The sequence below is a fragment of the Diplodia seriata genome (assembly GCF_021436955.1).
Source record: "Diplodia seriata strain FDS-637 chromosome Unknown scaffold_11, whole genome shotgun sequence".
Classification (NCBI taxonomy): domain Eukaryota; kingdom Fungi; phylum Ascomycota; class Dothideomycetes; order Botryosphaeriales; family Botryosphaeriaceae; genus Diplodia; species Diplodia seriata.
The window spans coordinates 39490-66745 of record NW_027117318.1 but is presented as its reverse complement, the minus strand read 5'-3'; the positions used below and the strand labels follow the sequence as shown (position 1 = coordinate 66745).

At 56.5% G+C, this 27256-nt stretch overlaps 6 protein-coding genes across 6 annotated transcripts; 3 read left to right on the top strand and 3 right to left on the bottom strand.

The window, feature by feature from the left end:
* Positions 1-1070: 1070 nt before the first annotated feature.
* SLS55_009756 (uncharacterized protein) lies at positions 1071-2129 on the bottom strand (the record flags this gene model as incomplete). Its single annotated transcript, XM_066781151.1, has 2 exons — positions 1071-1331; positions 1425-2129. The coding sequence occupies 2 exons, from the start codon at positions 2127-2129 to the stop codon at positions 1071-1073; spliced, it is 966 nt and encodes a 321-aa protein (XP_066628153.1).
* A 995-nt stretch (positions 2130-3124) lies between these two features.
* SLS55_009755 (uncharacterized protein) lies at positions 3125-4801 on the bottom strand (the record flags this gene model as incomplete). Its single annotated transcript, XM_066781150.1, has 3 exons — positions 3125-3421; positions 3487-4672; positions 4722-4801. 3 exons carry the CDS (start codon positions 4799-4801, stop codon positions 3125-3127), a joined length of 1563 nt encoding a protein of 520 aa, XP_066628152.1.
* Positions 4802-11512: 6711 nt separating this feature from the next.
* SLS55_009754 (uncharacterized protein) lies at positions 11513-13349 on the top strand (the record flags this gene model as incomplete). The annotated part of the gene is made up of 4 exons (XM_066781149.1): positions 11513-11523; positions 11579-11865; positions 11919-13144; positions 13332-13349. The coding sequence occupies 4 exons, from the start codon at positions 11513-11515 to the stop codon at positions 13347-13349; spliced, it is 1542 nt and encodes a 513-aa protein (XP_066628151.1).
* A 2140-nt stretch (positions 13350-15489) lies between these two features.
* PEX6 (peroxisomal assembly protein) lies at positions 15490-19197 on the bottom strand (the record flags this gene model as incomplete). Its single annotated transcript, XM_066781148.1, has 3 exons — positions 15490-16852; positions 17051-18971; positions 19026-19197. 3 exons carry the CDS (start codon positions 19195-19197, stop codon positions 15490-15492), a joined length of 3456 nt encoding a protein of 1151 aa, XP_066628150.1.
* A 966-nt stretch (positions 19198-20163) lies between these two features.
* SLS55_009752 (uncharacterized protein) lies at positions 20164-22611 on the top strand (the record flags this gene model as incomplete). The annotated part of the gene is made up of 1 exon (XM_066781147.1): positions 20164-22611. One exon carries the CDS (start codon positions 20164-20166, stop codon positions 22609-22611), a length of 2448 nt encoding a protein of 815 aa, XP_066628149.1.
* Positions 22612-23921: 1310 nt separating this feature from the next.
* Positions 23922-25537, top strand: SLS55_009751 (uncharacterized protein; the record flags this gene model as incomplete). Its single annotated transcript, XM_066781146.1, has 3 exons — positions 23922-24214; positions 24268-25056; positions 25114-25537. 3 exons carry the CDS (start codon positions 23922-23924, stop codon positions 25535-25537), a joined length of 1506 nt encoding a protein of 501 aa, XP_066628148.1.
* Between the last annotated feature and the right edge of the window lie 1719 nt (positions 25538-27256).

Sequence of the window (27256 nt, the reverse complement as noted above, 5' to 3'; positions counted from 1 at the left end):
GATATCGGACGAGCCGCAATTGGCAGCGGGATTTGTGGCGGGACGACGGAGAAGAGCGACGGCGGGAATGCAGCGGTCGACGCCAGCCGCGTCAATGGCCGGCTGCGGGGCTTTATTTGCATGGCAAGCTTCGCTGGCGGGTCGGTGCTCCGAGTTTCGATGACACAGAGAAGAGGGACAAGGGCGATGGTTTCCGCGGTTGACTCACGCTTACTCTCGGGCAATTGCCATGTATCGATAGGGCCACGGCTCGGAGAAGAGCGGCGGGGCCCATCTGCCGCTTGTCGTCGGTTCGCGGGAGAGAGCACTGGCCAAGCAATGCCACTGCCACCCACGCCTTTCTCGTTCCTGTGTGTGGCTGAACGGCACGTGGGCGGCACGGCGCGGCACACACAGAGCCAGCGTCCGTTGCGCAAGATGCCGAGAGCCAAGGGCCGATCAGCCAGATCACGCATCTCGGTCGCGTGGTGGGCTGGTCGCACACCCAGGTAGCTCGATGAAACAAGGATCGCAAGCGTCACCTTAAGTCCGCGTCAGGATCACCCCAGCGTCCAGTCATCCCGTCAGTGCGCCCTGCTGCCGGCACTCGAGAGAAGAAAACGGTCCGAACGCTCTGGGAAAAGAGAGGGCCGCAGTCTCACAAATCAAGATGGATCACAAATCAGGGGCCGCAGAGGATGGGAATTGGGAATCAAGGAGCCGATTTGGACACGTATTGGGGCAGTTGGAGCCCATGTCCGGACGCGGACGTGGGCTTAGAAATCGTACAAAGCCGTGCGGATGTTGGATTCAACTGCTTACGCAAGTAGAGTGTGCGGTGGGTCTCGGCAGTTGGTGAAGGTTTCGGCAATGCACCACGAAGCATTTTTTTTTTTCCCAAGGAGTTGTTGCAAGAATAGAATTTTGTTTTCTCGCGGCTTTGTACAGATGCCGGGTGAAAAACTATATACAAAGAAGTAGCACGCTTCGTGCTCAATTCAAAGCTTCACCACCGATCCCACCCCCTTTTTCGTCACCAAGATCGAACAGCTGCATAGCCGAGCATCATCAACACATCAAGTCGTCCTCGCTTAGAAAGTGAGGGTGGCACCGGCAGTGCCGACGACAGCGGCCTTGACCTCGGAGGAGGCGAGGGCAGTGTACGTGTAGCCGAGGTCGGAGGCGGAGATGGTGCCCTCCTCAGCAGTGTTCTCAGCGTCACCGAAGTCATTGTCAGTGGCAACAGCGTAACCAGCGTCAGTGGAGTACAGAGGCTTCTTGGCATCGACGAAAACGTTGCCCTCAACAAGGAGCTGGGCGCCCTGGCGAGTGTTGATGCCATCGGAGACCGACTATCAAAAAAGTTAGTTTTTGAAATTTCTCCACCATTTCTCGACCTTTTTTTAAACTTCTTATATCGTTTTAAAGAGCGTAGAATGACGTACCGCATAGTAGTTATTTAAAACGTGGCCGGTTCCAAAGCGGTACGAGGGGCCACGAGAGTTGAGGTTTTCGAAGTAGTTCTTGTAGTAGGTGACAGTCAAGTGGCCAGTATCCTCATCGCCATTGGAGTCCGAGTGGCCGACGAGCGAGGCCTTGTAGTGGTCGTGGAGGTAGTTGTTCGAGAGCGTAATGTAGTCGGAGCCGTGCGTAACATCAAGAAGACCATCGTAGTAGTCCTTGCCGTGGTCCTGGTTGGACGACAGGTCGCAGTGGTCGATCCACACGTTCTCACTCGCCTGGATGCCGATGGCGTCGCCGTTCTCGGCCAGCACCTCCTTGATGGTCAGGTTGCGCACGATGACGTTCTTGACCTTGTTGATGTACAGGCCGACGTTGGTCAGCACCGCCGACGAGTCCGCGCCGACGATCGTCTTGTCCGACGCCACCCGCACCTTGGCCCCGCCGTCGATGGCGCCCGACACCACGATGACGGCGGCACCGTCGGCTTCGGCGGCCTCGGTGAACTGAGCAAGGCTGGAGACGGTGGTGGTGGAGCCGCCCGCGCCGCCAGTGGTGCCGCCGTTTTGCGTGGCGAAGCCGATGTCGGGGGAGTCGGTGATGGCGGCGCGCTTGCCGAGCGTCTTGGTGGGCGCTGCCAGAGCGCTCACGGCGGAGATGGCGATGGTGGCGATGGTAGAGGCCTTCATGGTGAATGTGGTTTGCAGAGAAGCTTTGAAGAGAGAGGAAGATGGTCAGGCGTGCTCAGCAGGCTGATGGCTGTGAAAGAACGGCGCGAGTCAATCGCGTTAAATAGAGAAGGACTGAAGGTGAAGGTTGACTTGTCGAGTGGTACAGCTGGATCGTCTATTGGCTTTATACGGGAATGCGGGAACCGCCGCCGACGGAGAAAACATAGGGTCGGTTTGGACGGGAGTTGGAAGCTGCAGGGGGGACGTCCAGATGCGGCGATGCAGGCAGTCGAGACGGAGATTGATTGGTGGATCTGGCGAAAACTGGGGGGTCGTCGCCATGTCGTCGATGTTTCGCGCGAGGTGGGACGGCGGCGGGATCGAAACGCGCGCCGAAATGAGCGGCAGCCGGTGCATGAGAGCGTCGTGAAACAAAGCCGCGAGTTGTGGAGAAATATCGAAGCCGAAAAGAGGTGGTGGTAGATTGGCAGACGTCTTGGCGCGCCGGGGGTGGACCTCTTTGCAGCCACCACGCGGCTTGGCAGGCCCCGCTCGCTAGCACATTGAAACGCTTCTCGCAGGTCCGACGCGCCTCCTGCGACAGCCAAGCTTTGTTCCTCCCGCCCAAGCATACGCAATCCAAGGCCCGAGTTCCGTGAGACGTCGAGTTCCGGCCGGCCATCACTGCCCCTTGCGCCTCCTCAGGCCGCCTGTAAACCCGAGGCAAATCCATGGTCAAGCTCTAGATCCAGCAGTCAAGCTTTGTCGATAGCCACGCTGCAGTGGTTGCTCAGGGGAGTGCATGACTATGCGTTGTCGTCCGGGATTTGGTCCAAGTTATGCCGGTGATCGTCCGTTTCTATTCTCGACAGAAGAAACGTGCGGAGGGGTAAAGATGGCAAACACGGAGCCTTCCATGGCACCATTAATTTACACGGTCGACTTGTGCCGACGCTCCCGCGGGAGGGTCCTCCTGTGCGTCCGACCACAATAACACACCACCCGTTAACCGCTTAACCGACCACCGCCGGCGGCACGTCTCCTTGTTTCGTCGGAGAAACGGTTTGCATCACGACCGAGTTCGTCTCGCTGCCGACGGCCGGGCTGCTTGGCGCCCTCTTCTTCAGGCGCCAGGAATGGTGGTCGAAAGACGCATCGATGGACTCCAGCGTGTGTCCGCGCGTTTCCGGCATGGCCACGAAGCAGACGGCGGCGGTGAAGAGCGAGCACGCACCGAAGAAGAAGTAGACTCCGTACGAGGAGCGGGCCAGGAAGACGGGGGTCGTGAGGGCGACGACGAAATTCGCAAACTGCATATTGCGTTACGTGTGAGTGCGTGTTCAGGGGTTTTGGTGGCGCGTGGCTTAATGCTTACCCAATTGGAGCTCTGCGCGAGACTCGAAGCGCTGGCTCGAGTCTGCGGCGGCTGGATCTCGCTGGCGTACACCTTGAAGGCAATGGCCCACGACCCGCTGAAGATGATGGCGAAGACGTAGATGGCCACTATCACCACCCACCGCGCCGCACCGTGGTCTCCGTGGACGCTGTTCGACGCGTATAGGGATCCAATCAGCACCATGGTGCCCGCCAGACCCAGCCCGCCGTAGATGGTGGACGGTCGCCGGCCCCAGTGGTCGGAGAAGAAGGTGGCTGGGATGGTCGCTCCGAAGATGACCAGTGCGGAGACACCCGATGCCAGGAAGCTGGCCTGCTCTGACGACAGCCCGGCCTGGGTGAACAGCAGCGGAGCGTAGTAGAGGACGCCGTCGATTCCGCTAAACTGCTGCATGCCCATCATGAAACAGCCCAGGAACGTCCTCTTGCGGACCCCGGGTGCAAAGGCCTTGGAGATTTCTCTGAACGAGGCACGGATGTTTTCACCGAGAGAAGGCTTGCGGTCGTCGCCAGCGCTCGCCTCGGGCACGTCATCGTCATCACTGCCACTGCCACCACTGTGCAGGCTCTCCTCCAACTCTGCCGCCGGCACGCCGAGCCGGGCAAGGACCTGAGCGGCCTCCTTCGGCCTTCCCTTCTGCAGCAACCAGCGCGGCGAGGGCGGGATCAGGGTGCAGAAGACGGCAAACGACAGGGCCATGAAAGACTGAAAGGCGAGCGGCACGCGCCACGAGGCCGACGACGGGATGCGCGAGGTGCCGTAGGAGATGAAGTAGCCGGCGGCGATACCAATAGTAGTACCGAACTGCGGCAGCGACGCCAGCGGGCCGCGGCGCTTGGCCGGCGAGATCTCGCACACATACACGACCAGCACGCTGAGGAAGAAGCCCTCGCCGACGCCGGTGATGACGCGCCCCGCGATGAAGGCGCCCAGGTTGTTGGCGGCGGCTTCGATGGCGGCACCCACCCCGAAGACGAAGGCGCCGAACATGATGGTGCGCGGCCGCCCGTACAGGTCGGCCACGTTGCCCGTGATCAGCGACGACAAAGCGGCCGGGATGAGGATCGAGGACACGATCACGCCGTGGATAGTGGCGGAGAAGGAGCCGAAGGAGGCCTCGAATGAGGACATGGCCGTCACGGGGCCGATGGTGCCGGTGTCGAGTCTGTATATCGTGAGTCTTGGTGTTGTAGGTGATGCGGCGGTCGACTTACCCGAATAGCATGCCGCCGACGGCGATCAGCATCGAGACCCTGACGTACAGCGGCACGCCTTTCCGCATCGTTTCAGTCATCTTGTCGATGTTGCAAAAAATCGGCAGATGATGTCGAAACGGCTGGATCTGGGCGACAAGCGGGGGAGTATGGACCTGGAGGAGGGGACGGCCAGGCTTTGCTGATCGGAGCGTCTTTTATTTAAAGCATGCGTTGTTCCCACCCCGTGGGGCGCCGGTGAGGCAAAAAAATCATTTTTCTTCCTTCACATGTTGACTGTTGACTCAAGCTTGCTCTAGATGTGCGGAGAGGGGTGACCCCGTCCGAAGATAAGACAAGAATAGCGGGTACTTCAAGCTTATTTGTGTGGGTGAGAGAAAAAAAAAAGATTGATAAGCGGCGTATCTGCGGATTATCTCGGATTGCCTTTTCCGGTCGCTTGCACGTGGAAGCGCGTCAGTTGTCGTGTGGATTGTGAGTGGCGACGTCTTACGCGATGACGAGAGAACGCGGCAGATGCGGTGTCCCAGAAGAGCAAGGATGGTCCAAGTCTTGAGTTTTGCTGCAGTGTTGGTCGGGTTGATGAAGGTCCTTTCGTCTGCGGCGTCGATGCCAAGCAGCGTTCCATTTCCAGGGTAGGTACCTGAAGCCTGGATGCAAGGAGATTGTTGCCCTTGGCCGCCTTTCAGTGACGTTTGGGTCACATCTCACCCTTTTCGGGGTAGTTGGGATCCCCGTCATCGCAGTTCCGTCGCATGAAAGGACAGTCGACCGCCTTCTCCGTCGCATGCATTCACCCTGTCTGAAGGCTTCTCGCTCGCCGTTCGAACGATTTGATCGCTCCAGATAGTTGTCTTCTCATCTTGCTGGCCGCTTATGGTGTTGCGACTCTATGCAAGCAAGCGGGAGAGTTTTCGACCTACCACTCGAAGCTTACTTTCGGTCAACCCATGCGAATCCAGCGAAGGGGCAGTCTGAACACTTACAGTTCCTGACTTGAAAAGCCTTGGGGAGGCTGCACTGGCAGACGATCGACTCGAATTCTCATGTCGAGGCTTCCGAAAGACGTCCTGGACAGCCTGATGTTGCCTGGGAGCAGCATGCTCAACACAAGCTTTAAGCCATGCGCTTTGCTCGTGGAATCTGGTTGACAAGGCTGATAGTTTGTCCTCGCATGTCTTGTTACTGCTAGGTTCCGTTGATATACAAGAGTATGAGTGTGAATGAAAACATACCTTCGACTGCTCACTCCAACGCTGGTTCCCTCTCCATTCTCTGCGAGCGTCGCAACATCGTGCGAGTCTCCATCGTCGTGCCGCTGCAACGCGCAGACTTGCGACCAACGGGCATGGTGTTGGATGTGGTGTTCAGCAAAAGAAACAACCTTCTCTTGGCTTTCTTGGCTTCGATCAAAGTAGAAAGGGGAGAGAAGATGCCGGGAAGAGTGGGAGCTTGCAGCGCGCACTCGGGAAATACGGCCGGATGCGCAATGCCGAAAGGCCACCGCGCCCCCATCTCGCAAAACGAGGCTCCGTTTCAAGACACAGCGCACGCGCTCCTTTTGCAATATACACGGCCTGTACCTCCCGCCCGACCTTTCCTGATTGTGTTCAACGAAGCGAATGTGCTGCTTCGAAGTTTGCTATCTCGCAACGACTACAACTGGCATTCTTCTGTCAACGTGATTTGCTCTTTTTCCCAGAGACCCCGAGCTTCTTCTTGAACAGCTGGCATCATCGTCTTTGCCTCGGCGTCGCAAGATCACAACCCCTCATCCGAAACCCCCATCTCTTTCCGGCCTAGCGCGTGGTCCTTGCCGAAGCTTGGAATTGCTTGTCCTCGTTTAAGCTCGGGTACATCAGCCCGTGAAACGAGGGTCCAGGTCCTCTGTGTGGGGCACCGTGATCGTTCTACGCTTTCCATTCGCTGCATCCCGTCTCTTGGCCTTGCCGCTGTTCCGGCATCCATGTTTAGTCTGTTGGCTTGAGGCCAAGAGGCCGGGCGCTTGCGTGGATGGCTGCGTGGTGAGCCGGAAGGGACGGCTTTTCAGGTTGTCTTTTCGCAGATGCTGCTTGTGTGGGTTTACGATGCCGATTGCCGTGAGATGCTTCGCGTTATGGGGTTCCGAGATGACCGTTTCTCGGGAAATGACGGCGTGTGGCGTCGGTCTTTGTTCGCTCCCTCGGGTCTGAGGGGAACACCAAGAGTCAGCTGGCTTACCCTGTAACGTTCTACTAGACGCAGAGTCAGCTTGTTTAGATGATTCTACGATTTCCTTTGATAGCTTCTCGGTGTTCATTAGGCATCCTAACGAATGTTATACAGCAGATATGCCCGTGTCACCCAACTGAAGTAACTCGGTGTAGCGTCAATTCAGCTTTCGGTCCTATCTCACGTCAGCTACGATACTAGGCTCCCGCAGTCACCATAAGCTCGAGACTGCTATCAAGCGATGTGTATAGAATAAAAAAGAAATCTCATTACTGGTGGCCATCTTTCTTTATATGGTTATACGCATTTTATTTGTATTATTGTTCTGAATAGGGTTTGGCTACTCTTTCTTTCGACAGCTAAACAGGTAGAAGCATTTCCGGTCACGAAAGACCTGCCCCTGCCCCGATTGGAGTGGTCTGGGTTAAGGGTATGTACAATCATTACCCCTCACCGTCCACTCTGACAACAAGAAGCTGGACCAATGCGCAACCAATGCGCGATGTGTAAGCATGCTCCAACATCAGGCTGCAGTTGCAGCAAAAGTAAGTCAGATTCGTGACTCACACGGATCGTCATCGAGCGCATGGTTCAGTATCGGTTATTTCTTTTCGTCTTCTTTCACGGCGAGATGCATCATGCGACGGAGAAATGCGCCAATCAACGATACTCTACAACGCCAGTTGTGTATCATCTTCAGCCTCAACCGAATGTACACTAAGCCACCTGAGACGGCCTTCCTGTTGCATAGCATACTACCCCGGTCGCGCTTTCATGTGATACGCATTGAGGCCGCACAGCTGATTATGGTGCGTAGTACAAGACTACCCCGCAATGGCACATATTTAATAGTAGTGGTAGCGCATCTCTCCGAGACCCAGCGTAAATCTATCTTTCTTCTCTTCATTCACCATGGCTAATAGCTGTGAGAGAAAGGGGTGTCAAAGATCCACGAATCACATCTATTGCACACATCGTGAGTTTCCCAAGCCTACTGAATTGCATAAGCATCCCATCCGGCCTAGGCTTTTGAACTGAGTAGAGAGGTAGATCGGTGCTCTAAGTGCGACAATCCACGCGCGCAGAATTCCAATTATTGCGTTGGACGTGAGTCAGAGTCTTTCTCATAGTCGCGTCTATTCCATCTTAGCTTACTCAAATGCAGACAAGTGCATTGGCAATTGCAAAAACCCACGAGACGGGCGTCATTACTGGTGCAGTCACCGTAACTCAATCCTCCCTTGATATGAGAACATAACCCAAGGCTTACCTACCGACACAGATGTTTCGTGTTCCACTCCTGACTGCCGCGGCAAAAGAGAAGGGAAGTCAACAAAGTGTAAGGGGTGTACATGCCAGGTTGCAAACTGCTTCAGTGGACGATCCGCGAAATCGGTGTACTGCACCCGTCACAAATGCGCTCTTCCAACATGCTCGCACAAACGCGTTCTGAAATACTGCGCCTCGCGTAAGTCCACTTGACATATTTCCAGAGACGAAATTGAAGTTGGAAGACTGAAAAGACATGTAGACAGATGTACAAAGACCGGTTGCGAGAACCTTCAGGCACGTTATGGACATTCCAACGGCAAAGCGTTTACACTTCCTCTTTGCCAAGCGCATTACTTCTCATAGCCACGAGTCCTCTCTCTTTAGGGGCAGAGATGAATGATTGTGAGGGCATGAAACTTATGGAAGAATGTATCGTACACAATGTGGACATCTGATAGGAGAACCCCCTCTTGATGACAATAATCGCTTTCCGCATGATGCTTTCTCGAGATATCTTTCCATGCTGTAGCCACGCGTCTGCAACTTGGAGTCAGATATTTCGTGTACCCGTACCAGATTTCAGCGTCCATCTCCCGTCCGAATTCAATGTCACCGGTATTGACCGATGAGCCTAACGGTGAAGATGATATCTCAAAGAATGACGAGCATTCATCTCGCTTTCCTTTGCGTTGGCTTCGGTTTGGAGCTTGATGTAGATTTCTGACGCTTTTTTGAGACGGCCGTCGGAACGGTTGGGAGATATGAGAGCAGTATCTTCTTTCTCCAGGGATACCGGGTAATACGTGCCTAAAGCTCGCCAGGGACGCCGCGAGGCTGAAGCAAGGCAGAGATGCAAGGCTTCCGTCTCACCGTCCAGAAGTCTCTTACGTGGGTCGATTCTATTGGGCGTCCGTCGCGAGATACAGGGATCTTCGGATGCGATTGTTTAAAGCCGATTCGTCGGCTTGTGATGTGAGCATGGGCGGAGCGGGGTCATGTGCTTACAGTTCAGCCTCATGGACTTGAAAAGACAGGAAAATGTCCGTTTCGCATGAGCCTCTCTCGAGCTACCCAATTTCATCGATTGCAAGGGCTCAACCGAGGAAGTATCTGCCGGTTTCACGATCTAATCCAGCATTACTCAAGCAGCGGTTGTAACGCCTTGCCATCTCTCTGTCGTTGAAACACTCTTTCGTCCTGACCCCATTTCGCACACAATACATCCAAGCCAACCCCACCAGGTCTCTGGGAAATTCTCACCTCGGAATACTCGAGCTACTGCTCAGCTTCGAAGAGAACCGCGTTCGCCATGGTGGATGGGGACGAAGAGTAAGCCTCCACTTTAATTCTGCCGCCGACAAGTGTGCAGTGAAGGCTGACAAGCGTGACTCACCCAGGCGGCGCGATTTTCCATCAGCAGCAGCTTTCAAGGCGTATCGATTTCCATCAGAAGCAGCTTCAACGGCGTATCGAGACAGACTCGTCGCTCCTGTGAACGAGGAGCACGCCATTGCTGTCGACTCTGAAGAGAGCAAAGATGCCCCACAGTCCGAGAAAAGACCTTTCAGAAAGTCCAGCTTCTCCAAGATGCTACGCGACTTAAAGAGACTGACACCCAATGTTAAAGGCCAAGGTGCCCTTCTGCCAGAGATTCTTCCATCTCGGAGTACGCATAATGCTCGGAACGACACGGAGGCCAAAACGCAAGAAGCAAGAAGAGAGACTACACGCGCTCTTACGGCATTCGGGAAATCTTTGCGAGCTGTAGATTATGGTACTTTTGGAAACGCAATCAGTCAATATCCGGAAGTGCCTGGTGAAGCATTCAGACCCAGAAATGCTGAACGGGGCTTGGGTTTCTTACTCGGGGATCGTGACCTAAGCTGCGAAAAGCTTCATCATGAAACGATTAGACAGGCGAATGGCCCAAAAGAAGGTACGGAAGCTATGAATCAGGGCCTGTGACCAGGTTTACGTGATGATGAGCTTACATATTTAGAGGAAGAACCTCAAGCCAGAAGCGATGGCGCAGCAACTTCGTTCTCTGATACTGGAAGATATTCGACAGTTATAGGAGAGATCTACGTGTCAGCGTTTGTAGACACTATCCTGGAAGAGTTCGACTACAAGTATCAAGATCCACAAGAGTTGGGGAGAGTGTCAAAGATCCTACCACACTTTCTTCAAGCATTTGCATTCAAAGCGGGCTACGGGTCTTCATCCGAGGAACATCTCAGCATCCTGGATTTCATCAGTGCACACCGGACGTGAGTTGGCCCCAAAGAATAAGCCCAATTCTATAGCTCTAAAGGATCTTCCAGGAAGATAGCTCGATCATTCAGAGAGCGAGTCTTACCGATCGAAAAGTTGGATGAGGAGGACGATAGTGATGACGAAAATTTGAAGGCCTACAGAGACAAAACGACATATGAACTCATCCTTCCATGGCAAGACAATCTTGCAACGGATCCAGGAGATGTCGTGTTAGCGACGTCATCTATTGATCTAGATGAAAATGACTTGCCTTCATACCGGAGTCTCATCGTCGGAACCCCGGAATTTGACTGGCTGATCGGGGCCATCCGCAACATGTTGATCTTGGAAACAACTCAAGGTGGCACCATGCACGTTGTCTCCAACACAATTCGAGCAAGGATCGGCTCCTTAGAATGCTTCAAATATCTCGGCGAACGCCAGCAGCCTGAAGGTTGCCAAGCTTCATTCGAAGTAGATTGGGATATTTTCAGCTTTATCCGAAGCCAGAAATACGAGGTCAAGCCTCATGAAGCAATTGTAGCAGCAGTCACCCTCACTGGCACCATCCTAGATACACAAGCGTGTACATGCTCCCAGTACATGCGTCAGACCTGGCCAACAACTGGAATCGCCACCTTGAAACTCTTTCAAGACATGGTAGCAGCTTCCGGTGCCGCCTGCGAATGTGCGCACATACCAACATGCTGTATGTTTTGACTGCTGACATTTACATCAGGCTACTGGCCAGATGGTACCTACCTAAAAGCCCGGACCAATGAGAAAAAGATAACGGTTGAGGCCACTGGCGTAGGCGAGTCGATTGCCGAAGTTGGAGAGCAGCTTTCCTGGCTTGGAAGCACACTACGACCTTCCTCACATGAGACTGGTGTAGCTATATGCTCCCCACTGGTTCACGCTCATACCAACACGGAGAAGGTTCGACTGCGTTCCATGAAAACCCAGTTCACTGGTTCGTTCACCCCTGACGTCTTCTGCCAACTAAGCTTCAAACTCAGCACGAGCCCGGCACCACCGCAACCAGTTCAAGGGCAATGCTGGCACAGTATGTTCAGAAACCAAATCGTCGTTGAAGGCTTTCCAATACTCCGAAGAGACAGACCGGGCACTGGCCTTGAAGTACCACTGGACGTCATGGCCAGACTCATTGATACGCGGCGCATTGACGTTTTCGATGGCAAGTTTTTCCTGAAAGGCTTCTCCAGCATGCTTGTACCAACAGCGCAGTTCGGAGATCTGGTCTTGTGGCATCACATATACAACAAGAGTGGAGACCGGATATCATATCTCAATGCCGATGTGGATCATTTACGAGGTATCGACAGGTCCCAACTGGAGCAAGTTCGTCATGTCGTAGGCTGGTCTTCAGAGATACGATGCCTTGCTGGTAAGCACATTATCTGACCTTGGAAAACTTCCGCTTACGCTTTACTATTGCAGGCGCAGCGGATGCTAAATTCAGCATCGAAAGGTCCCGTCTTCCACAGACAGGTTCTGGCTGTGTTCTCGAGAAAGTCTCCATCTCCGGTGGAAAATTCGTCACTGGGAGTGTAGGCATCGGCATCGGCATCAGAGATAAGCCCGTCCACATCCAAAGGAACGGCTATATATCTCGACTTCAGTGGATCTCGCAGAGGTATATTGTGTTCTGGGACGTACAAGCCAAGCGTGGCTGGCTTGTGAACGGAACCAATGCATTGCTGCATATTGTGCGAGCATCGTTACATCACAACAAGAGCGATGACTTCGAAACCCTCTTTCTGTTTGATCCAGAATCCCTCAAAGAAGCGGACATCACACACACAACTAAGTCGGCAATCGATGTGCTCACCAATCAAGACAACATGTTGCTAGAGCTCTACCCGGACAAACCGCAACAGGAAATCAAGACGGTCCATAAACGCATTGTGGGAGGCTCTCAAGACCCGCCATCAGAGGTCGTAAGCGAAGACAAGAGGACTTTCTACAGGCTTCAAGATCGTGTAGACGAGATATACAACGTGCTGGAGAAAATCATCGATCACCAAATTGATGCGGCAGGTCAAAGCGGTGTGAAGCTATCAGCCAAAGCTCGCAAGCACCTGGAGGGATGGGACTTCAAAGACTTGGCTACGAACAGAGACCCCGTCTATCCAAGAGTTGCAAAGCTCAGTACCATGGGATACGGCTGGGTCGACTTCACGCGAGCCATTCAGGCCATCACCCTCTTCGGGAAGGGATTTGGAGAGCTCATCCAACCCGAAGATTCAAGCAACCAATGCAAAAAGTGGAGTCGCGTACCGGAAGGACGATACTACCTCGTGGCAGCGGTGTCGGACATGCGCAAAATCATGGACTTGGACGGAGACCCAGACGCCAACCCCTTGAAAGTATGCGAGTCTCTCATATGGTACAATCCGGTCAATCCCTTCGGACCGCCGTGTTTGTGCAAGCAGGGTCCTCACGCGAAGCATTGCGATCCCGTCCAAACTTTTTTCCCGTCCCACATGCGCAAGGTCCTCCCCAAAAAACCTGCTGTCGAGCTGGGCATCCGAGGAGGTGTGATCTTCGGTCACAATCTCAACTACAAAGAATGGCATTATGGGGACCATGATGATCCAGTTAAGGGCGAGTTGCCAATCTCCGAAGAGGACGACGACGCAGCATCCGATCCTCATGACAGCGGTGTAGGCTCCAGTCTACAGACGTCAACTACCGGTGGCTCTCACCAGATTGCGAGCAATGCCTCTTCATCTGAGAATCGGAGCCCGGCGTCGGCATCGACGACGAGAGATAGCAGTGTATCGACGCGATCAGCGCATCAACTACCCTCCCCGCAAGACAACGGAAATACAACACACGTGTCGACTCCAGTCCAACAGACAAAGCTAAAGGGTGGAAAGACAAAGAGTCTACTGCGGAAATTGTTTGGGAAGTGAGGTAGGCGGTCGACTCGAGATTACGTAGGAGTGAGATCCCATTTCCAGACTTGTTTGTATGACTTTTAAATTGCCTCCACGTCAGGATATTTGCTTCAGCTGTACCGGTAGAAAACACAACTTTCTTGAATCCATGAACAATGAGAGTGTATGATACAAGTCTCTTATGAAGAACCAAAAATCTTAGACGCCACAACACGCTTCGTCATTTTTCTTAACCTCAACTGTCAAGTATGGACAAAGCAGGTTTTGGTTCGCCACACTTCTCGATCTTTTCTTCATACTGCGCCTTGCACGCTTAGAGAGATAACCAGCATGTCGTATCTGGCGATGTGATGTATGTACGTAAGTTCTGGAAGATAGTTCGAGGCGTCGCTTCCTGGTAGTAATATGGGAGACGCCAGTCACCCCTTCAGCGGATCCGGCTTGATGTCGAAGTGTATCACTCGCACCGACACAAAGCGACCAATATTTGGTTCACAACCCGGGTCTCCGCCGTTCCGCGAGGAGTAGGCGTTCGTAGGTTCTGACCTCGTGCTCCCCCTCGTTCTCCCCCTCGTTTAGCGTGTACTGGATTAGCGCTTTCCATTCCTCTTCGACTGTCCCCACTCGCATCTACCTTGCATAGACTAGAATGCACGCACCTCCACCCATTCGATAGAAACAACCACCCATATAAAAGCACCATCATCGTCAGCGAGTTCAAGAAGCTTACTTAAATCTTCCGTCACCCGGTACAGCAGCCTAAAGCGACCGTATAGTGCCACCGCCGCCGCCTTTCGCGACGAGCCTGCAACGGTATCTCTTGGACCGATCGAAGAGGGCCACCTATGCTGACTGAGCAGGTGATCTGGAGCCGCGGTTTTGTTGCCTCTACACCGTTCTGCTTATGGTCGATTGTGAGGTGGTAGGTGAGAGTATGTGTCGGTTAGAGACGTAAACGTATTCTTCAACGTCAGACCGGACGTCCGGCGGGAACGATGGGAGTGACAACCAATATGTCGTATCAAGAGTGCGATGTTGGAGCCGCCCAGTTGAACTAAACGAAGTCGTGTGTGGTAAAAAAAACAAGTTGGTATTACGACGCAGTTCGGCACGCGTCTCTCTGATCTCGTACAGGAAGAAGTGTCTGCTTCGTTCCTCCCCACCGACCATCACATCACTGGTACATATCTTCATCGCCCTCCGCGCCCTCTCCAAAAGCCGCCGCCGCTGCACCATCATCGCCCCCGTCCTCAGCAGCAGCGGCCTTCCCCTTCCCCTTTCCCTTGCCCTTCCCCGCCGACCCGTTCGCTCCCACCAGATGATCGGTCCTGATGACGTATTCATCCTCATCATCTTCCTCGTTGCCAACTCCATCTGCCTCTCCGTCTCCACCACCATCAACCCCGTCCTCGCCGCTCGCCTTCCCTTTCCCTTTCCCTTTTCCTTTGCCCTTCCCCTTCCCCTTCCCAACTCGATCAACGCCATTAAGCGCATCTGCATCTGCATCCGCACCCGCCGCCGCCGCAGCCTTCGCCGCATCACCAACCGTCATCTGCCCCAGCGAAGCCTTCTCCCTCTCCTTCTCCTTCGCCTGTCCCTCAAAAGTCTTGCGGACCCTTTCATAATGCCCCAACTCATCCACACTAACGCTCGGCACCAGTTCCCGCTTCGCCTCCAAGAAGTCTTCTTCGGTGACCAAGACGCTCGTGTCTTCGTCGGTGGCGAGGTGGTCGAAGAAGTGGGCGGTGGTGACGGGTTGGAGATGCTGCTGCTCGGGATGATGTGTTGTGGAGGTGGAGGTGGAGGTGGGGGCGGCAGCAGCAACAGCAGCACGCTCGGCGTTGATTTGCTTGACCTTGGCGTCGACGGCGTTGGCTTGGCGGGTGATGGCCTTGAGCATGGCGTCGGAGCAGAGAGCGTACAGGTCGGCGCCGGTGTAGGTGAAGGGGAGGGTGGACGCGATGCGGGCGAGGGAGAGGGAGGGGTGGAGGGAGAATCTGTTGTGTCGTTTGTCAGCGAGCGTCGCTTCGAGAGGAGGGAGGGAGAAGGAAGGAAACATCCGGGGTCTGGGATGTATGTGGAGGGAAAAGGAAAAAAACAAAAAAAACTCACTTCCTCGTCAACGCCTCCAAGATCGTCTGCTGCTTCTCGTGCGTATCGCTCACGCCCAGATACAGCATCTTGTCGAACCGTCCCGGTCTCAACAGCGCCTGGTCCAGCAAATCCGGCCTGTTCGTCGCACCGATGACGAACACGCCCCCGCCCCCGCCATCACCATCGCTCATCCCGTCCAGCTCCGCCAACAGCTGACTGACGATGCGGTCCATGACGCCGCCGCTGTCACCCTGATTGCCACGCTTCGGCGCCACGCTGTCCAGCTCGTCGAAGAACACGACGCACGGCCTCGCGTCGCGCGCGCGCTGGAAGACGCGGCGGACGTTGGCTTCGGACTCGCCGATGTACATGTTGAGCAGCTCGGGGCCCTTGACGGAGAAGAAGTTGAGGGAGAACGAGGTGGCGATGGCCTTTGCGAGGAGCGTCTTGCCCGTGCCGGGCGGGCCGTAGAAGAGGATGCCGCTGCGCTTCTTCATGCCGCGCGCGAAGAGTTCGGGGCGCTGGAGCGGCAGTTGGATGGTTTCGGTGACGGCTTCCTTGACGTTGGTCAGGCCGCCGACGTCGGACCACTGCACGTTGGGGATCTTGGGGGCGCCGATGGAATCGGCAAAGTTCTTGCGCGCGGCGTCGACGGCGGTGGTGAGGTCGACCGTTGTGAGGCTGGCGGTTGCGGAGCCGCCGGCTAGTTGGACGTCTTGGATCGTTGAGTAAGGTGCATCTGGAGGGAGATCCCGATTCGCGGCCGCCACAACGGCCTCAAGGCGGTTGTTCTTGGCTACGAGGGCGCGGTCGATCACGTCGACTAAATCGCCGGCGACTAGCGCGGCCGTCTTCACGGCGATGTTGGAGAGGTCGACGTCTGCTGAGAGCCGAATGCCGCGGTCTTCTACGATGCCCCGCAGGATGCCTTCTCTTTCCGCTTCGTCTGGTGCAGACATCTCGAGCTCATGAGTGAACAGGCTCCGAATGCCGTCTGGAACTTTGTCGACTTCGGTGGTTGTTGCAATCAGCACTCTTGAATCGGCGAGGACTTCTTTCAATGCCACAACGATGCGATCAGCGTTCAGAGCCTCAACATGTCTCAAAAGCAGGGCGGTGAATTGTGAACCGCACGACAACGCCCGATCTGCGCGCGCCTTTAGAAAAGCTTCAGTCTTGACATCGCCTCCACCAGATCCACCCTCGGTGAGGATGTCGAAGGAGTCAATGGAGAAAGAGTGAAGACCAAGATCCGCACATGCATTCTCTGTTATCTTTGCCTTGCCAATTTGGCGTTGGTTGGAAGTGATCAGAACGGCCAGAGGCGGCAGTCCCAGATGAATGGCACGCGGGCTTGTGGCAGCCATGATGAGTTCTCTTAACCGCCGCCGCAATGGAGAAATATGAGCACCGGGTAGATCCGCAAACCCGATGGGCTTTCCGCTAGGGGAAGTTTGGAAAACTGGGACTCGCTTTGCCCCAAGATAATATTGCCACGAATTGTTGGTGGTGGTGGGGACCTTGCCTTGTTCGCTGCCAGCTTGGACCATTTTTGTATTGGCTGCATCGACAGACACAGTTCCTCCCCAGATGTCTTCGGATAGCTCACCGTCCTCCCTTGCTTCAGCAGAGGCAGATGAAGTCACTGTGCCTACTTTGAACCATGCCACACTCTTCAAGCTTGAGGCAGTATCCTGGCTGAAGTCGGAAGATCCGTCTGACTTGGGCTTTGAAAGCAGGTCTTCCGACCCAGTCTCCCCTTCAGGGCTGGTACCCTGATATACCGCTCTGCCTAGAGCCTCGTCTACAGCGATGCCGACAAGGTCTCCACTTTTTACGATACGGCGTTTCTGCTCGAAGTAGTCTTTTAGACCCGCAAATAAGCTCGGTTGCAAAAATCGATCGGTTGAAAGAGGCGTGGAAAGCTTGAGCAGAGTGACTTCTTTGGCAAACGGGGGAAGTGAGGAAGAAGTAACCTTCGGTCGTTGAGCCGAGGACTTCGGAATGCCGGGAGGTTGGGGATATTGCAACGCTGAGATACGGAGGTGAGTGGGACTGCCAAGGTTGGCCAGCAAAACCGGAGATAGATAGGCAGAGCTCGTGGTAGCGCTGGTAGATCGCATGGCCACGCTGGACATGCGCTGATGGGACCGCATAACCGGATAGCGAGCCGTCTTCTTGACCATATTTTCAGGCAGACCGAAGATCTTTACAGTTCGATAGTCCGGTTGATCCTCTTCTTCCTCCGAAAAAGCGTTTACTAGGCCCCATGCGCCCAATCCGTGGCCCTGGGGTTCTTCCGTCGCGTTGATACGCACCCAGTCACCAGAGAAGCATCCAACCTTGACCAACGTGTTGGTATCGACAAAGACGCGGGCTTCTTCGTCATCATCGGACCCAGGCTTTGGATGCACCATCTCGTCTGGTATTTGCTCCAGAAGACCCACTGCTTTGAAGAGTCTGCCCTTTGTACCGCCGCGTGCTGTTGCCGAAGTAAAGGTGGAGTAGACCGAACCTGCGCCTGGACTCATCATGCCCGTTGTCTGGAACCCACCAGCGCGGGGTGTGGCCGACGTCCATGCAGACAACACACCGGAAGATTGCGGGGGTAGCATGGGGGCGCTCAACGAGATCATGTCGTCCGAGTCATCGGAAAGATCACCCGCATCGGAGCCTGAGAGCTCCGATTCCAGGTTGTCAGTGGTCGAAGCCTCATCCTCGCTGGGAGGCGACGGTGCGTCCGACGAAGTACGGTCCTCGGCGGCCGAGTAGAACGTCTCGTTGGATGTGTCCTCGTCTTCCGTGGCACCGCCAGCCGGGCGCGGGCTAGGTACCGCATTCCGAGCACGCTTCGATGCCTTGGAGCTGCGCGAATGCAGGACGACAATCCTCGTGCTCGGCAACAGCAAACCTTGGGCTACTGGCTCGCAGGACACGACACGGGCGGGCGGCGGAGGCTGGTGGGTGATGGGGTGACTTTCGATGGGCAGCGGCAGCAGGTCGTTTGTGTGGACGATGCTCGAAACCTGGAGAGCTTTCCGTACGGCGTCTCTCCAGGTGCGCTCTTCCTGGACGGGATCCGTCTTCTTCTGCACGCCGTTGGGCCGCAGCTGTTTGGCCTGCGTGCCGAAGCCTCCACCGAATTTAGCCTTTACTTCCTCCAGCTTCCGCAGTCCATCCGCGTCGATGCTGACGTATATGGTTTCCAAGCCAAGCGGCACCGCGTCCAGAATGCGGATCTCAATTGGGGTGTCGCGGCGAGGCGGGCGGTTTGGCGAGGCGGAGTGGAGGGCGTGGCCGAAGGATTGTAGGGATAGCGACTTGGCGGGGAATCGGAGCGACGAGTGCGGCAGCGACTCGGTCTGGTCAGACTTGTCCTGGGGGCGGACTGGCAGGATGGTCCACGGGCAGGCGGAAGGCGAGCTGGCCGAGGTGGGCACCCATGGGGTGATGGCTACATGGTAGACGCGGTTTTCGGCGCCACCGGGAGATCCAGCTGGATTCAGCTGGTCAGCAGCAAGCAAGGATAGACAGGGTCAATTGGGCATACCGGAAGCGCGGGGTGCTTTGGGGAACAGGTCCTGGAAGAGGTCGTCCGATAGCACGCCGACCTCGCCCTTCAAGCGGTCGTCGGGGAGCAGGCGGGCAGAGATGGCGGGCTTGTCCTGGCGTCTTCTCCTGCGGCGCCGCCTGCGCTGGTTGAAGGCAGCGTCGACGGCCATGGTGGATGGATGTGGTGGGCGCAGAGAGGCGCGACGGACGAGCTCGGCGTTGGTCGCACTGCTGCCGGTGTCGCACGCGCTGGGGCAGCCGAGGTAAACGGACACGCGCCGAGTCTGGGGTTCGATGTGCAGAAGCAGAGCCGCTTCGGCCCTGGGTGTCACTGCAGCGATCTGGCAATTGATGGACTACCTGTCGGCCGCCATTTGAGACGCAGCTGCCAAGAGCACTCCCCACCCGCGGCTTTCACATGAAAGACAGCCGCAATGCATCATGGAGCATCCGCGGCGGGCGCACTGCCAAGCATCCCCGAACCCTGACCGCTGACATAATCGCCTTTTCCAGCACAGGCACGCGGCAGCACCCGTCCAGACGCGGATTCTTAGTGTGAAGCCGGCGGGCGTCATAATCCATGCCTTTGCGATTCTGAGAGCGGTGAGCGTGTCACACTACTGCTCGCCCAGCAGCACACGCAGACACGACGAGGGAACTCTGAACTCTGGGTGGAGGCGCCGCACTCAAACATGGATTGGGAAAGCGTCGCATGTTTCAAGGCGCAGCGAGCCCACATGTTGGAGCCGGGAAGTCTCGACTCTCGGGCCACACAGTCGCAGAGTGAAGCACAAAACAACGGGTCCGCAAACAGGTGTTGACAGAAGAGGAGGCTCTCCGGCGCCGGCAATTGGCGTCGCGCACGGCTGGACCGCTAAGGTCAGGGATCGTCTGCCGCTACAACCCTACGTCATCCACTCTCCAGCCCACCAGCCATCGTGCCATGGCGCGCCGCATCTACCTCTTTCAGCCCTCTACCGCGCAATCTGCGCGCAATCGGGCGCCGGATCAACCTGAAGATCCTGCGCCTCTACCCAACATTCAGCTGCCCGTTGCCAGCCCGCTTCCACTCTTTCTCATGACACCCGCCGTGTAGCTTCTGCACCCTTTCGCTCCCTCCGCCGCGCACGCCTACGATGCCTTCCGAGACATCGTCTGCCAGAGAAAAGGCCAAAGAGACCGTACGATCCAAAGCCGAACCTGCCCTCGAGTTCGCCCGGCAAGCCCAGCGCCTAGGCCAGAAGTCCCCCGACCAGGAAGATGCCCAAACCGGTTCCACCCAGGCCGTCGAGGCCCGCTTCATCACCCCTCAGGACCCCGTCATACAGACTGCAAACGGAGGACGCTTGCCCGCCGTGCCCATCGAGGAGGCCGTCAAGCTGAACAAATTGAAGGATGTGCTGGACGACCGCGACCCGGCCGAGAGCATGCCCAAGGAGGGCTGCACCCGCGAGGCAAAGGACGGCACTATACACGGTGCGCGCCCGAACCGCCACAGCTTGGATTCGCATGAGACGCAGGACCCAGACGCTCCGCTGAGGGAGGCTGTGCCCGTGTCCAAGACGAACCCTCTGTTCCCGCCTTTGCCTGTGTATGGGCCGTCAGGCTTCCTCCGAAATATGCAATGCTTCTCGTTCAGAGTGTCGTCTTCCATCCTGTCCTTTCTTTTCCTTTACATCATAATGTTAGGAGCACTGTTTACCAGCATCCCGCTCATGGCGCAGTACATCTGGCGACTAGTCACCTGCCGAGACCCGCACATGTACCGGCCTTTTTACGAAGAGGAAAAGAGAAGAAAAGCGGCTAGACGAGAGGCGGACAAGGAGTGGAAAAAGCACAAGAATCAGGATAAAGCCATTGACACCCGAACGGCAGATCATGAGAACTCACCAGGAGAGAATGAAGAATTCGTCCCCACGGAAGGTGGCCCAGACCCGCTTGTTTGTGACATTGGATACTACGCCCGCCGCGTAGGCCTCGACTGCGAGACCTTCCTTGTGCAGACCGAAGACGGCTTCATCATCGAGCTTTGGCATATCTTCAACCCCCGCGAACACCGGCCAGCTTCCACGCCAGTGAGGGCACCACATTCCCCAAACGTTTTCAATCACGACGGATCCAAGGACAGTGCTGACGGATTCCCTTTCGGAAAGAAAAAGCAAAAGTATCCCGTTCTCATGATGCACGGGCTCCTCCAGTCATCAGGTGCTTTCTGCTCGAACGATGACGACAGCCTGGCCTTCTTCCTGGCCAAGTCCGGGTTTGATGTCTGGCTGGGTAACAACCGGTGCGGCTTCACCCCCCGCCACAACCTCCTCGACTACAGCGACCCGCGCATGTGGGCCTGGAACATCCGGCAGATGGGCGTCATGGACCTCCCCGCCCTGGTTTCCCGCGTGCTCCACGAAACCGGCTTCCCCAAACTCGCCCTCATCGCGCACTCCCAAGGCACGACCGAGACGCTCGTCGCGCTGGCCAAGGAGCAGCGACCGGAGCTCGGCGACAAGCTCAGCGTCTTCTGCGCGCTCGCGCCCGCGGCGTACGCGGGCCCGCTGATCGGCAAGGCGTACTTCAAGTTCATGCGCATCATCAGCCCGGCCGCGTTCCGCATCATCTTCGGCATCCACGCCTTCATCCCGTTCATGATGCACATGCACGCGTTCCTGCCCGGCTCCTTCTACGGCGCCATGGGCTACCGCATCTTCTCGTTTTTGTTTAATTGGACCGACGAGCGCTGGGACAAGGACCTGCGCGACCGCCTCTTCCAGTTCGCCCCCGTGTACGTGTCGGCCGAGAGCATGCGCTGGTGGCTGGGCCGCGAGTGCTTCGCGTCGCAGAAGTGCATCCTGCAGACGCGCCGCGAGAAGGAGATGGAGGAGCGCGAGGACGAGCGCGAGGAGGGGCGGAAGCGCGGCAAGCAGCAGCAGGAACAGCGGTTGCGCGACTACTACGACAAGAACACGCGCCGCGGCGAGCACACCACCGAGCGCCGCGCGCAGCCGCCCGCCAGCTCCTCATCCTCATCTTCATCCTCATCCTCCTCCGACGACGAATTTGACTCCGGGGCCCCCCGCACAAACGGCACCAATCACCACCACCGTCCCCGCGCCGACCGCGCCCGCGACGCCGGCCGCTACGCCTGGTACGACGCACACGCGCCGCCCATGGCATTCTGGGTCGCAGGCGCCGACGACCTGGTCGACGGCCGCCGCCTGCTGCGCCGCTTCGAGCGCGGCCGCGAGCCCGCCGTCGACGTCGTCCACAGCAAGATCATCGAGGGCTACGAGCATCTCGACGTCATCTGGGCCATGGACGTCGTCGAGAAGGTTGGTAACGAGCTGCGCGAGGTCATCTGGAAGACTGCGTCGGTGGAGGCGAGGGGCGCGTGTCGCGTGCCTGTGGGGTGTGAGGGGGTGGGTGTGTGGGAGAGACCGAGGGGGAAGAGGGAGGGGGAGGGGGATGGGGATGGGGATGGGGATGGGCGGAGCGTCGTGGCGGATGTGGGGATTGATTCGTCGGCGGGGGAGTGGCGGGAGGAGGTTGCGAATGCAGATGAGGCGGATAGGAGGGTCGCGACGGCGTAGGGTGGCGTAGCGTAGGGTGGAAGGAAGGGCGGTTTGTTGTTCGTTTGGTAGGTTGGGTTCTATCGCACATGGGTTTGGAGTTTGGTTGGGGTTTTTTCTGTTCCCTTTTTCTTTTTTTTTTCCTTAGAGATACCTCGTGGTTCACTTGTTACCTTTCTCTTTTGGTTGGGACAGACCGGGCAATACAACGGGTAGGTACACGTACACACATAGACGTAGTGTGGTTAAAATAATTCGAGTCCTGGTATTTTATTCGGATTGTCGACGTGTGTGCGCGTGTCGCCTGATGGGTGATGAGGGCTACCTAGGCACCAATGTACGGTTTCGGAGTGTGTGCAGTGATTCTGATCAGCGCGATTGCCGGCGCCAAAAAAAAAATTGGTCGTCATCGCACAGCAGCAGCAGCAGCAGCAGCAGCAGACGCAGGCATATGTGTGCGTGTGTGAAGATGTGCGACATGCATGTCGACGGCAGTGAGACGGCAGTGTTCGGCTCAAGCAGAAGGCGTTCCCGAGCCGGCCGGCTTTGGTCTTCGGTGCCATGCGGCAGCCAATCAGAGGCGGGCATATTCGTTTCATCCTGCACGAGAGAGAAAAGCCAAGGCAGGGCAAGGCCAAGCGATGTGCGATCCCCACACCTCGGAGCTTTTATGCGGGCCAGAGGGAGGGGAGGACATCAATCGTGAGCGGCAGCAGCCGGATAGCGCACTGCATGGCTGGTTGTTTGTCGCTGGCTTGCGCGGCCATGTCAGGCTCACGTTTGACGGGTAGATGTGCGTGGAGGGGGGGCAGAACGGGACGAATGGCGGGGACGACGGAAACGGCCATGAGTTAATATGGTGTGGCTTTTTTTCCCTTTTTCCCCAGGTTCTTTCGTCAGACCCCCGCCCGGGAGGAGGTGGGAGGGAGAGTGCACAGGGCAAGCGCAGGGCCGGCTGTCCGCGCCGCGCCCCAGCCCCAAAAACTGCCGGTCCTCTCGCGGCTCTCGGCTACCTCCAGCTCCTGGTCGGGCCCAAGAATCGGCTTCAAAGCGACTACGCTGATTGGCTGCCAGTATTAGCTCGGCGGAAGCTCCTCCACCCATCACCACCCTCGCGACGACGATAAAACCCTCGCCGCCGAAGCTTGAGATTTGTGCTGGGTGGCCTAGTGACAAATCTCTCCTTCCTCTGCCACGCGGCCTGTCCATCCGTCCGTCTTCTCCGCCGTTTCCCCCTCCAATTCCTCACCACAACCACCACCACCACCACCGCCGTCCACGCTCTCCTCCCCTCGCCGACCCGCCGCACCCGGCGACGTCATCCCATCGCCATGATTCTCGACGCCCTCTTCACGCCATGGGCGCTGCTGGCGCTGCCGGTGCTGTACTACCTGCTGCCGTACCTGCGCGACAAGGCGATCCGCGACATCCCCGCGCCCTTCCCCGCCCAGTTCTCCAACCTGTGGCTGCTGTGGCAGGTGCGCAAGGGCTGCCGCTACCTGGCCGTGCACGCCGCCCACAAGAAGCTGGGCAAGTTCGTGCGCATCCAGCCGCACCACGTGTCCATCGCCGACGTGGACGCGATCCCGCTGATCTACGGCCACGGCAACGGGTTTTTGAAGAGGTGAGTCGAATGGACGTCAATTGGGGGGAACGATGCTGATGCGGGATTGCTAGTGAATACTATGACGCCTTCGTCTCGATCCAGCGCGGCCTCTTCAACACGCGCGACCGCGCCGAGCACTCGCGCAAGCGCAAGACGGTCGCCCACACCTTCTCGGCCAAGTCCATCGGCCAGTTCGAGCAGTACATGCACGGCAACCTCGAGCTGCTGGTCAAGCAGTGGGACCGCCTGACCAACGAGGCCGGCGGCTACGCCCACATGGACGCCCTGAACTGGTTCAACTACCTCGCTTTTGATATCATCGGCGACTTGGCCTTCGGCGCCCCCTTCGGCATGCTGGAGAAGGGCCAGGACTTCGCCGAGGTGCGCGAGAGCCCCGACGCCCCGCCCAAGTCCGCCCCGGCCATCGAGGTGCTGAACCGGCGCGGCGAGGTTTCGGCGGCCATCGGCTGCATGCCGTGGATCAAGCCGTGGGCCAAGTACTTCCCGGACCCCTTCTTCTCCAAGGGCGTCGAGGCGGTCGAGAACCTGGCGGGCATCGCCGTGGCGCGGGTCAAGCAGCGGCTCGACAACGCCGACAAGGTCGACCGGGTCGACCTGCTCGCGCGGCTAATGGAGGGCAAGGACGAGACGGGCGAGAAGCTCGGCCGCCAGGAACTCACCGCCGAGGCCCTCACCCAGCTCATCGCCGGCTCCGACACCACCAGCAACACGTCGTGCGCCCTGCTGTACCACTGCCTGCGCAACCCCCACGTCGTCGCCAAGCTGCAGAAGGAGCTCGACGCCGCCATCCCCAACATCGACACCGTCCCCGAGTTCTCCATGGTCAAGGACCTGCCTTAGTAAGTCCCCGACCCCCGTCCCGTCCCGTCACAACTGCTAACGCACTCCCGCACCAGCCTCGACGCCGTCATCAAAGAAACCATGCGCATCCACAGCACCTCCTCCCTCGGCCTCCCCCGCACGGTCGTCGGCCCCGGCGTCACCATCTGCAACCGCCACTTCCCCGCCGGCACCGTCCTCTCCGTCCCGTCCTACTCCATCCACCACTCCACCGACATCTGGGGCCCCGACGCCGACGACTTCCGCCCCGAGCGCTGGGAAAAGGTCACCGAGAAGCAGAAGCAGGGCTTCATTCCGTTCTCCCACGGCCCCAGGGCGTGTGTGGGCAGGAATGTTGCGGAGATGGAGTTGGCGTTGATTGTCAGCACGGTGTTTAGGCGGTATGAGTTTGAGCTGAGACAGGGCGAGATGGAGACGAGGGAGGGGTTCTTGAGGAAGCCGTTGGCGTTGGAGGTGGGCATGAGGAAGAGGGTGGTGTAAGAGTGTAAGAGGCTGGGGTGTTGGAAGGGTTGTGTGTGTGATTAGTTCAAGGAGGATGAGAGCTGTTGATGAGAAGATTCGAATCGTGTAAAAGATGGGTAAGTATGTGTGTATCCCCGAGAACAAGCATGCTTTGTTAGCGACGGGATCAACGGGCTGTCCAATGCAGATGAGGCCCTTTTTGGCGTTGTATAGCTTTCGTAGACATGTTTACGATATGGTTTTTTTTGCCGCTCCAATGTCTTGAACATAGACTTGTGTTTGCAGGCTGTTGTACGAATTTGTTCAAGAGGCTGCAAATTGAGATTCTCCATCAAATAATATGATCGTAACACGTGCTCAATTTTCTGCTGTCGAACCTTCGTTGTGAACATACTTTTCCACCCATTGGCTTCTCGTCATCCTGCAAACTATTTGCGACCCCGACTGAAGATTCCAAAATTCGCACGACTACCGGTTCCCTGGTTGCCGCGAGCTTCGCTGCTAGTGACCTTGTTACCTTCACTCTGATTGTTCATGCTCGCGTCTACTCCCCCTTCCGTCCAGACGCCAGCATTCACTTCATGACCATCACCACTGACTCCATTATTGCGGGAAACATTCTGGATGTGGCTCTCTTGCGCATTGGCCTTTTTGTGATCCGAGTGGGGACTCGGGTCTTCTTGACCGTGGTTTTGGTCTGCAGGGCGGCGTGCCATAAGTTCTTGACCGTGGTTTTGGTCTGCAGGTGGGCGTGCCATAATGGACCAGCTTTGCTGTGATGCGTCTCTGGGCGCCTCGTCCTGCTCAAATCGTTTAGTATAATTTGCTAAGTTACTGCCGACTTGCACTCACCTTGCTGATCGTCTCTTCCACTGGACACGGCATTGAACCTTCTTTCAAGAGGTGATGCGGTGGTTTTACTGCGAGGCAGAGAAGAAGTAGATTGGTCTTGTCACCCTCTAGAGCTTGGAAGGCTTGCGACACTTTCTTCTCTACTTTTATCGCCTTCACTGCTCTGATAGCTTTTGCGAAGGGATTTCGGTGGGATTGCGCACTGTGCTTTCCGAGGGTGTGAAGAAGGTTACTAACTCGTTCCTGGATGACAAGAAGGTAGGTTCTGGCCTTTGAGGTCTGCAGCGATTTGTCGTCGCGAATGGATTGTACAATGGACTTGAGGATGCTGAGCTGCTCAGAGTATGCTTGGATGCGATAAGGAGCTTCCTTGAGCTGACTCCAGAGCTCGTTGATGGTAAGGATGCCTTGCAAGATATATACGGCGATTTGGGCAGCGCCCGCGCCCATTCCAAGGAGTTCGATTCCAGACATACAAGGCTGAGCAAAATTTGAAAGGCGGTGGCGCACATGTAAGCTGGCCGGGGAAAGCTGTCCACGAGAGGATGGCTGCCAGAATGTCACTCTGGTTTGCTACCATAGCCGCGAAACTTTATCCTGCAACAGGCAGCAGTCTGACCTTGGGATCTATACATAGCAAGGGTTGCTGCATTCGCAACGTACAGCTGACGACGTCGTGTAACACACCTACAGCCATCGCTTAGTCTGGCCAAGAACAACCGACAGCCTCGCTTCATCAACGATTGTATGATTTTTGAGGCAGCTTGAAGCTTATTACCACCACTTTACTTTGACCTCTTATTCTCAGTACAAAGAAAGCTGAACAGATGCAAAAACAAAAAAGCACGAAAAAGACTGAGCAATGACTGACTTCAAGGATTGTCC